The 13,406-nt window shown below is 56.5% G+C and overlaps 1 protein-coding gene across 1 annotated transcript in view; it reads right to left on the bottom strand.

Moving 5' to 3' along the window:
- Window positions 1-12,752, bottom strand: part of LOC130350978 (harmonin-like) — a 52,803-nt gene extending 40,051 nt beyond the window's left edge. The window contains exons 1-4 of the mRNA XM_056554903.1: window positions 12,711-12,752; window positions 10,441-10,490; window positions 1,198-1,353; window positions 448-564 (exon numbers count right to left, since the gene is read on the bottom strand). Of these exons, the coding sequence (XP_056410878.1) occupies window positions 448-564; window positions 1,198-1,284 (204 nt within the window). The 5' untranslated portion in view covers window positions 1,285-1,353; window positions 10,441-10,490; window positions 12,711-12,752. The remainder of the gene's footprint in view (window positions 1-447; window positions 565-1,197; window positions 1,354-10,440; window positions 10,491-12,710) is intronic.
- Window positions 12,753-13,406: the final 654 nt, after the last annotated feature.

Raw genomic sequence — 13,406 nt, 5'->3', positions numbered from 1 at the left:
CCTCCCCCAGCAGTAATTACATTCAGGGCTCACATCTCCTCCCCAGCAGTAATTACATTCAGGGCTCACATCTCCTCCCCCAGCAGTAATTACATTCAGGGCTCACATCTCCTCCCCAGCAGTAATTACATTCAGGGCTCACATCTCCTCCCCCAGCAGTAATTACATTCAGGACTCACATCTCCTCCCCCAGCAGTAATCACATTCAAGGCTCACATCTCCTCCCCAGCAGTAATTACATTCAGGGCTCACATTCTCCCCCCGCCCCTCAGCAGTAATTAGTTTTGGCACCCCCCCCAAATACTGTACACACCCCCTTTATATTGTACACCCCCCCTTTATACTGTACACACACCATTCACTGTATACTGTACACACAATATACTGTATACACACCCCATATATTATACATACAATCCATACCCCCCAGTGTTTTCCATCCTTTACCTCATGAGCTTCACTCTCGGCAGAGGAGATTTGCTCCAGGCGGGTCTGGCAGAGTCTCTCCACCCAGTGCTGGACCTTCTCTGACTCCTCCAGATCTTCTCGCTCCGTCTCAGAGACCTTGTGGAGAAACAAACAGTAAGAGACAGGTGACCCCAACACTGGCCCTCCCGAAAAGAGCAGACACTGGGCCCATCATCAGCATCAAGGTGCCCCAGACGGTATCCTCCATAACTCACCCTGGTAACTGGGAAACGCAGGGGAGAACATGGACCCCAACTCATCCGGTTCATGACCTTGGACACCCACCGCCTGAGAGAAAGCTGTATCCTCTACATCTACAGGACACCAGATGTCAGGTTCCCGCCCACAGGACACGAGAAGTAGGGGCCCTGCGCACAGGACACCAGATGTCAGGGCCCCACCCACAGGACACCAGATGTAGAGGAGCAGGTATATGGGCCCCGCCCACAGGACACCAGAAGTAGAGGCCCCGCCCACAGGACACCAGATGTCAGGGCCCCACCCACAGGACACCAGATGTCAGGGCCCCACCCACAGGACACCAGATGTCAGGGCCCCACCCACAGGACACCAGATGTCAGGGCCCCACCCACAGGACATTAGATGTAGAGGAGCAGGTATTCGGGCCCCACCCACAGGACACTAGAAGTAGGGGCCCTGCTCACAGGACACTATTTGTAGAGGAGCAGCTTTAGGGGCCCCACCCACAGGACACCCCAGATCATTTACCTCCTGCACCAGGCGGTTGATCTTCAGCTGCTTCTCCTTCTCCAGCATCTCCTCCTTCTCTTTGGCCAATTTCTGCTCAAACTCCATCTCCTTCTTACTCCTCCTCTGCTCAAACACATTCTCCTCTGCTTTTGATTTCTTACGATCTTTCCCTTTCTGATGGGGACGGATCAGGACAAACATGGAGGCGGATAACATGACCGAAAGGGCACACGGGGCAGATCACCCTACACACACACACACACACAGGGGGGGGGGGGGGGGACAGATCACACCACACACAGGGGGGGGGGGACAGATCACACCACACACACACACGGGGGGGGACAGATCACACCACAAACACACAGGGGGGGGGGGGGGACAGATCACACCACACACACACAGGGGGGGGGGGGGGGGTGGACAGATCACACCACACACACACACACACACACACAGGGGGGGGGGACAGATCACACCATACACACAGGGGGGACAGATCACACCACACACACACACAGGGGGGGACAGATCACACCACACACACACACACAGGGGGGGGCAGATCACACCACACACACACAGGGGGGGGGACAGATCACACCACACACACAGGGGGGGGGGGGGTGGACAGATCACACCACACACACACAGGGGGGGGGTGGACAGATCACACCACACACACACACACACACACACAGGGGGGGGGGGGGACAGATCACACCATACACACAGGGGGGACAGATCACACCACACACACACACAGGGGGGGACAGATCACACCACACACACACAGGGGGGGGGACAAATCACACCACACACACACAGGGGGGACAGATCACCCCCCACACACACACGGGGGGGACAGATCACACCACACACACACACACACACACACAGGGGGGGACTGATCACACCACACACACACACACACAGGGGGGGGGCAGATCACACCATACACACAGGGGGGACAGATCACACCACACACACAGGGGGGACAGATCACACCACACACGGGGGGGACAGATCACACCACACACACGGGGGGACAGATCACACCACACACACACAGGGGGGGGGGGACAGATCACACCACACACACACAGGGGGGGGGGACAGATCACACCACACACACACAGGGGGGGGGGGACAGATCACACCACACACACACAGGGGGGGGGGACAGATCACACCACACACACACAGGGGGGGGGGGTGGACAGATCACACCACACACACACACACACACACACGGGGGGGGGGGGACAGATCACACCATACACACAGGGGGGACAGATCACACCACACACACACACACAGGGGGGACAGATCACACCACACACACACACACACACACACACAGGGGGGGGGGACAGATCACACCATACACACAGGGGGGACAGATCACACCACACACACACACAGGGGGGACAGATCACACCACACACACACACACAGGGGGGGGGGCAGATCACACCACACACACACACAGGGGGGGGACAGATCACACCACACACACAGGGGGGGGGGGTGGACAGATCACACCACACACACACAGGGGGGGGGTGGACAGATCACACCACACACACACACACACACACACACACACACACAGGGGGGGGGGGACAGATCACACCATACACACAGGGGGGACAGATCACACCACACACACACACAGGGGGGGGACAGATCACACCACACACACACAGGGGGGGGACAAATCACACCACACACACACAGGGGGGACAGATCACCCCCCACACACACACACGGGGGGGACAGATCACACCACACACACACAGGGGGGGGGACAGATCACACCACACACACACACACACACAGGGGGGGACTGATCACACCACACACACACACACACACGGGGGGGGCAGATCACACCATACACACAGGGGGGACAGATCACACCACACACACAGGGGGGACAGATCACACCACACACACGGGGGGGACAGATCACACCACACACACGGGGGGACAGATCACACCACACACACACAGGGGGGGGGGGACAGATCACACCACACACACACAGGGGGGGGGGACAGATCACACCACACACACACAGGGGGGGGACAGATCACACCACACACACACAGGGGGGGGACAGATCACACCACACACACACAGGGGGGGGACAGATCACACCACACACACACAGGGGGGGGACAGATCACACCACACACACACACACACACACGCGGGGGGGGGGATGGACAGATCACACCATACACACAGGGGGGACAGATCACACCACACACACACGGGGGGGGGGGACAGATCACCCCACACACACACAGGGGGGACAGATCACCCCACACACACACACGGGGGACAGATCACACGATCACACCACACACAGGGGGGGGACAGATCACACCACACACACACACACACACACACAGGGGGGACAGATCACACGATCACACCACACACACAGGGGGGGGGACATCGGGGGGACAGATCACACCACACACACACACACACACAGGGGGGGGGGGACAGATCACACCACACACACGCAGGGGGGACAGATCACACCACACACACACAGGGGGGGGACAGATAACACCATACACACAGGGGGGACAGATCACACCACACACACACACACACACACACACACACACACACGGGGGGGACAGATCACCCCACACACACAGAGGGGGGGGGGACAGATCACACCACACACACACAGGGGGGGGGGAACAGATCACACCACATACACACACACACAGGGGGGGGGGGGCAGATCACCCCACACACACAGAGGGGGGGACAGATCACACCACACACACACACACACACACACACACACACACACACAGGGGGGGAGACAGATCACACCACACACACAGGGGGGGACAGATCACCCCACACACACACACACACACACACACAGGGGGGGACAGATCACCCCACACACACACAGGGGGGACAGATCACCTCACCCACACACATAGGGGGGACAGATCACCCCCACACACACACACAGAGGGGGGGGGGGGACAGATCACACCACACACACAGGGGGGACAGATCACACCACACACACACAGGGGGACAGATCACACCACACACACACAGGGGGGGACAGATCACACCACACACACATAGGGGGGGGGGGCAGATCACACCACACACACACACACACACACACACACACACACACACACACAGGGGGGGACAGATCACACCACACACACAAACACAGGGGGGACAGATCACACCACACACACACAGAGGGGGACAGATCACACCACACACACACACACACACACACACACACAGGTGGGACAGATCACACCACACACACACACAGGGGGGACAGATCACACCACACACACACACACACACACACAGGTGGGACAGATCACACCACACACACACACAGGGGGGACAGATCACACCACACACACACACAGGGGGGACAGATCACACCACACACACACACACACACACACACACACAGGGGGGGGGCAGATCACTACACACACACAGGGGGGGGGGGCAGATCACCCCACACACACAGGGGGGGGGGGGGCAGATCACACCACACACACACAGGGGGGATAGATCACATCACATCACACACACACACACACACACAGGGGGGGACAGATCACACCACACACACACAGGGGGGGGGGGGGGGGCAGATCACCCCACACACACACAGAGCAGATCGCACCACACACACAGAGCAGATCGCACCACACACACAGGGCAGATCGCACCACACACACAGGGCAGATCGCACCACACACACACAGGGCAGATCGCACCACACACACACACACACACACACAGGGCAGATCGCACCACACACACAGGGCAGATCGCACCACACACACACAGGGCAGATCGCACCACACACACAGGGCAGATCGCACCACACACACAGGGCAGATCGCACCACACACACAGGGCAGATCGCACCACACACACAGAGCAGATCGCACCACACACACAGGGCAGATCGCACCACACACACACAGGGCAGATCGCACCACACACACAGGGCAGATCGCACCACACACACAGGGCAGATCGCACCACACACACAGGGCAGATCGCACCACACACACAGGGCAGATCGCACCACACACACACAGGGCAGATCGCACCACACACACACACACAGGGCAGATCACACCACACACACAGGGCAGATCACACCACACAGGGCAGATCACACCACACACACACAGGGCAGATCACACCACACACACACAGGGCAGATCACACCACACACACACAGGGCAGATCACACACACACACACAGGGCAGATCACACCACACAGGGCAGATCACACCACACAGGGCAGATCACACCACACACACAGGGCAGATCACACCACACACACACACAGGGCAGATCACACCACACACACACAGGGCAGATCACACCACACACACACAGGGCAGATCCCACCACACACACAGGGCAGATCACACCACACACACAGGGCAGATCGCACCACACACACAGGGCAGATCACACCACACACACACAGGGCAGATCGCACCACACACACAGGGCAGATCGCACCACACACACAGGGCAGATCGCACCACACACACAGAGCAGATCGCACCACACACACAGGGCAGATCACACCACACACACACAGAGCAGATCACACCACACACACACACACACACAGGGCAGATCACACCACACACACACACACACACAGGGCAGATCACACCACACACACACAGGGCAGATCACACCACACACACACAGGGCAGATCACACCACACACACACAGGGCAGATCACACCACACACACACAGGGCAGATCACACCACACACACACAGAGCAGATCGCACCACACACACACAGAGCAGATCGCACCACACACACAGGGCAGATCACACCACACACACACACACACAGGGCAGATCACACCACACACACACACAGGGCAGATCACACCACACACACACACAGGGCAGATCACACCACACACACACACAGAGCAGATCACACAACACACACAGAGCAGATCACACCACACACACACAGGGCAGACCACACCACACACACAGGGCAGATCGCACCACACACACACAGAGCAGATCGCACCACACACACAGGGCAGATCGCACCACACACACAGAGCAGATCACACCACACACACACACAGGGCAGATCACACCACACACACACAGGGCAGATCGCACCACACACACACAGGGCAGATCGCACCACACACACACACAGGGCACATCACACCACACACACACAGGGCAGATCGCACCACACACACACAGGGCAGATCGCACCACACACACAGGGCAGATCGCACCACACACACAGGTCAGATCGCACCACACACACAGGGCAGATCGCACCACACACACAGGGCAGATCGCACCACACACACACAGGGCAGATCGCACCACACACACAGGGCAGATCGCACCACACACACAGGGCAGATCGCACCACACACACAGGGCAGATCACAGCACACACACACACAGGGCAGATCGCACCACACACACAGGGCAGATCGCACCACACACACAGGGCAGATCGCACCACACACACAGGGCAGATCGCACCACACACACAGGGCAGATCACACCACACACACAGGGCAGATCACACCACACACACACGGCAGATCACACCACACACACACAGGGCAGATCGCACCACACACACACACACACACACACAGGGCAGATCGCACCACACACACAGGGCAGATCGCACCACACACACAGGGCAGATCGCACCACACACACAGGGCAGATCGCACCACACACACAGGGCAGATCGCACCACACACACACAGGGCAGATCGCACCACACACACACAGGGCAGATCGCACCACACACACAGGGCAAATCGCACCACACACACAGGGCAAATCGCACCACACACACAGGGCAGATCGCACCACACACACAGGGCAGATCGCACCACACACACAGGGCAGATCACACCACACACACACAGAGCAGATCACACCACACACACAGGGCAGATCACACCACACACACAGGGCAGATCGCACCACACACACAGGGCAGATCGCACCACACACACAGGGCAGATCACACCACACACACACAGGGCAGATCGCACCACACACACAGGGCAGATCGCACCACACACACAGGGCAGATCGCACCACACACACAGGGCAGATCGCACCACACACACAGAGCAGATCGCACCACACACACACACACAGGGCAGATCGCACCACACACACACACAGGGCAGATCACCCCACACACACAGGGCAGATCACCCCACACACACAGGGCAGATCGCACCACACACACAGGGCAGATCGCACCACACACACAGGGCAGATCGCACCACACACACACAGGGCAGATCGCACCACACACACACAGGGCAGATCGCACCACACACACACAGGGCAGATCGCACCACACACACACACAGGGCAGATCACACCACACACACACACACACAGGGCAGATCACAGCACACACACAGGGCAGATCGCACCACACACACAGGGCAGATCACAGCACACACACACACAGGGCAGATCGCACCACACACACAGGGCAGATCGCACCACACACACAGGGCAGATCGCACCACACACACAGGGCAGATCGCACCACACACACAGGGCAGATCGCACCACACACACAGGGCAGATCACACCACACACACAGGGCAGATCACACCACACACACACGGCAGATCACACCACACACACACAGGGCAGATCGCACCACACACACACACACACACAGGGCAGATCGCACCACACACACAGGGCAGATCGCACCACACACACAGGGCAGATCGCACCACACACACAGGGCAGATCGCACCACACACACAGGGCAGATCGCACCACACACACACAGGGCAGATCGCACCACACACACACAGGGCAGATCGCACCACACACACAGGGCAAATCGCACCACACACACAGGGCAAATCGCACCACACACACAGGGCAAATCGCACCACACACACAGGGCAGATCGCACCACACACACAGGGCAGATCGCACCACACACACAGGGCAGATCACACCACACACACACAGAGCAGATCACACCACACACACAGGGCAGATCACACCACACACACAGGGCAGATCGCACCACACACACAGGGCAGATCGCACCACACACACAGGGCAGATCGCACCACACACACACAGGGCAGATCGCACCACACACACAGGGCAGATCGCACCACACACACAGGGCAGATCGCACCACACACACAGGGCAGATCGCACCACACACACAGAGCAGATCGCACCACACACACACACACAGGGCAGATCGCACCACACACACACACAGGGCAGATCACCCCACACACACAGGGCAGATCACCCCACACACACAGGGCAGATCGCACCACACACACAGGGCAGATCGCACCACACACACAGGGCAGATCGCACCACACACACACAGGGCAGATCGCACCACACACACACAGGGCAGATCGCACCACACACACACAGGGCAGATCGCACCACACACACACACAGGGCAGATCACACCACACACACACACACACAGGCAGATCACAGCACACACACAGGGCAGATCGCACCACACACACACACAGGGCAGATCACACCACACACACACAGGGCAGATCACACCACACACACACACAGAGCAGATCACACCACACACACACACAGGGCAGATCACACCACACACACACACAGGGCAGATCACACCACACACACACAGAGCAGATCACACCACACACACACAGAGCAGATCACACCACACACACACAGGGCAGATCCCACCACACACACACAGGGCAGATCCCACCACACACACAGGGCAGATCACACCACACACAGGGCAGATCACACCACACACACAGGGCAGATCACACCACACACACAGGGCAGATCGCACCACACACACAGGGCAGATCACACCACACACACACAGAGCAGATCACACCACACACACACAGGGCAAGATCACACCACACACACAGGGCAGATCACACCACACACACAGGGCAGATCACACCACACACACAGGGCAGATCACACCACACACACAGGGCAGATCACACCACACACACAGGGCAGATCACACCACACACACACAGAGCAGATCACACCACTCACACACAGAGCAGATCACACCACTCACACACAGAGCAGATCACACCACACACACAGGGCAGATCACAGCACACACACACACACAGGGCAGATCACACCACACACACACACAGGGCAGATCACACCACACACACACAGAGCAGATCACACCACTCACACACAGGGCAGATCACACCACACACACACAGGGCAGATCACACCACACACACACAGAGCAGATCACACCACTCACACACAGAGCAGATCACACCACACACACACAGAGCAGATCACACCACTCACACACAGGGCAGATCACACCACACACACACAGGGCAGATCACACCACACACACACAGGGCAGATCACACCACACACACACAGAGCAGATCACACCACACACACAGGGCAGATCACACCACACACACAGGGCAGATCACACCACACACACACAGAGCAGATCACACCACTCACACACAGAGCAGATCACACCACACACACACAGAGCAGATCACACCACACACACAGGGCAGATCACACCACACACACAGAGCAGATCACACCACACACACACAGGGCAGATCACACCACACACACAGGGCAGATCACACCACACACAGGGCAGATCACACCACACACAGGGCAGATCACACCACACACAGGGCAGATCACACCACACACACAGGGCAGATCACACCACACACACAGGGCAGATCACACCACTCACACACAGGGCAGATCGCACCACACACACACAGAGCAGATCACACCACACACAGGAGACACACCATGCATAGAATAAAGGTCTGTATTATATAGTGCAGAATGAAGTTTCGGGCACATAACAGCTGTAGATCCAGCCTTACAATCCAGGACATGTCCTTTAGGGCCCCATATTCTACTGCTTGTACCCGCACTGTACACACAAAGTATATGTACACACAAAGTATATGTACCCGCACTGTACACACAAAGTATATGTACCCGCACTGTATACACAAAGTATATGTACTTGCACTGTATACACAAAGTATATGTACCCGCACTGTACACACAAAGTATATGTACCCGCACTGTATATACAGCATTAGATGGGCAGCACCAACACACGTAGACACAACACCCAACACACGTCTTACCTTCCTCAGGGTTGGAAACTTCCCTTCATATCGGTAGAACCATCCGAAGGCTAAATGTGGTAACAGAGGCAGAAGATGAAATGCTGGCCATGGAGGATGATGGGGAAGTAGTTCACACTTTCCCATAGGCCCAGAAACCATGGTGGAAGTGGCCCCACCCACAGCGCTGGTGAACAGTCAGTCATGGAGGCAGATGTGACCACCCCTGGGTGTGAAGAACCTGCACTCATAGCAGCCAATCAGAGCTCAGCTTTCATCCTCAAGACTGCACTGGAAAAATACATTGTGGACTCTGATTGGTTGTTCTGGGTGAAGAGGTCCCTGTGACCTACAACCCCTTGGGGTCATTGGAGGTCACTGACTAAAGCCACTGTAATCTCTAGGCAAGAGAGGAGAGGGGCAGAGAGAGAGGGAAAGGAGGAGGGGAAGAGAGAGGGAAGAAGGGAAAAGAGAGGGAAAGGAAGAGGGAAAGGAAGAGGGAGAAGAGAGAGGGAAAGGAGGAGGGAAAGGAGGAGGGAAAGGAAGAGGGAAAGGAAGAGGGAAAGGAAGAGAGAGGGAAAGGAGAAGGGAAAGGAGGAGGGAAAGGAAGAGGGAAAGGAAGAGGGAAAGGAGGAGGGAAAGGAGGAGGGAAAGGAAGAGGGAAAGGAAGAGGGAAAGGAGGAGGGAAAGGAAGAGGGAAAGGAGGAGGGAAAGGAGGAGGGAAAGGAAGAGGGAAAGGAAGAGGGAGAGGAAGAGGGAGAAGGAAGAGGGAAAGGAAGAGGGAAAGGAAGAGGGAAAGGAAGAGGGAGAAGAGAGAGGGAAAGAAAAAGGGAAAGGAAGAGGGAGAAGAGAGAGGGAAAGGAAGAGGGAAAGGAAGAGGGAGAAGAGAGAGGGAAAGGAGGAGGGAACGGAAGAAGGAGGGAGAAGAGAGGGGAGGGAGAAGAGAGGGGAAGAAGGAGGGAGAAGAGAGAGGGAGAAGAGAGAGGGAGAAGAGAGAGGGAAAGGAGGAGGGAAAGGAGGAGGGAAAGGAGGAGGGAAAGGAGGAGGGAACGGAAGAAGGAGGGAGAAGAGAGGGGAGGGAGAAGAGAGGGGAAGAAGGAGGGAGAAGAGAGAGGGAGAAGAGAGAGGGAGAAGAGAGAGGGAAAGGAGGAGGGAAAGGAGGAGGGAAAGGAGGAGGGAAAGGAGGAGGGAAAGGAGGAGGGAAAGGAAGAGGGAGAAGAGAGGGGAAGAAGGAGGGAGAAGAGAGGGGAAGAAGGAGGGAGAAGAGAGAGGGAGAAGAGAAAGGGAGAAGAGAAAGGGAAAGGAGGAGGGAAAGGAGGAGGGAAAGGAAGAGGGAGAAGAGAGGGGAAGAAGGAGGGAGAAGAGAGGGGAAGAAGGAGGGAGAAGAGAGGGAGAAGAGAGAGGGAGAAGAGAAAGGGAGAAGAGAAAGGGAGAAGAGAAAGGGAGAAGAGAAAGGGAAAGGAGGAGGGAAAGGAGGAGGGAAAGGAAGAGGGAAAGGAAGAGGGAGAAGAGAGAGGGAAAGAAAAAGGGAAAGGAAGAGGGAGAAGAGAGAGGGAAAGGAAGAGGGAAAGGAAGAGGGAGAAGAGAGAGGGAAAGGAGGAGGGAACGGAAGAAGGAGGGAGAAGAGAGGGGAGGGAGAAGAGAGGGGAAGAAGGAGGGAGAAGAGAGAGGGAGAAGAGAGAGGGAGAAGAGAGAGGGAGAAGAGAGAGGGAAAGGAGGAGGGAAAGGAGGAGGGAAAGGAGGAGGGAAAGGAGGAGGGAAAGGAAGAGGGAGAAGAGAGGGGAAGAAGGAGGGAGAAGAGAGGGGAAGAAGGAGGGAGAAGAGAGAGGGAGAAGAGAAAGGGAGAAGAGAAAGGGAAAGGAGGAGGGAAAGGAGGAGGGAAAGGAAGAGGGAGAAGAGAGGGGAAGAAGGAGGGAGAAGAGAGGGGAAGAAGGAGGGAGAAGAGAGGGAGAAGAGAGAGGGAGAAGAGAAAGGGAGAAGAGAAAGGGAGAAGAGAAAGGGAGAAGAGAAAGGGAAAGGAGGAGGGAAAGGAGGAGGGAAAGGAGGAGGGAAAGGAGACGGAAAGGAGAGGGAAAGGAGAGGGAAAGGAGAGGGAAAGGAGAGGGAAAGGAGGAGGGAGAAGAGGGAAAGGAGGAGGGAGAAGAAAGAGGGAAAGGAGGAGGGAGAAGAAAGAGGGAAAGGAGGAGGGAGAAGAAAGAGGGAAAGGAGGAGGGAGAAGAGAGGATAAGAACATCAGGGAGGGAAGGAAAGGAGGGAAATGGGGGGGGGGGGCAAAAGAAGGGAAGTACCACCTGATTGTTCGGTGTCCTGGGGCCGTCCTGCATTGTATTTCCATCAGCTGAAGAGAGAAGTAAGGAAAACAATGGCAGTGACAGAAGTGGGGAGTGAACAATGAAGAACAGAGAGGATTATGGGGCTCAGGACAGAGCATGTGGCAGAAGATGCTCAAAGATTTATACACTGTTTTTCCTTACACTCCCATAGGGAAAGGCCCAACAAACCCCAGACACATCACAGCCAGGCAAATGTGTCAGTCAGGAGTCTGGGAAAGTTTGGACACAAAGCCAGAGTCTCCCTACAAGTATATAGGAGATTCACAGCAGATTGGTGAGTGTTCACACAGTTACTAAATAATTCTCCTATATAACACAAACATAACGGCACTGACTATACGTGTCCGAGCACAACCACAGGACGACTGACCCTACGATAAACGGGCAAGAGAGGACCCTGCACCCTGATGTGTGACTTCCATCGTGTACTGAATGTCCCTCAGGCCCCCATCATGTGGTGAATGTCCCTCAGGCCACCATCATGTGGTGAATGTCCCTCAGGCCCCCATCATGTGGTGAATGTCCCTCAGGCCCCCATCATGTGGTGAATGTCCCTCAGGCCCCCATCATGTGGTGAATGTCCCTCAGGCCCCCATCATGTGGTGAATGTCCCTCAGGCCCCCATCATGTGGTGAATGTCCCTCAGGTTATTAT

Source organism: Hyla sarda, unplaced genomic scaffold (assembly GCF_029499605.1).
Source record: "Hyla sarda isolate aHylSar1 unplaced genomic scaffold, aHylSar1.hap1 scaffold_958, whole genome shotgun sequence".
Classification (NCBI taxonomy): Eukaryota; Metazoa; Chordata; class Amphibia; order Anura; family Hylidae; genus Hyla; species Hyla sarda.
This window is presented reverse-complemented; position numbering and strand designations above follow the sequence as displayed.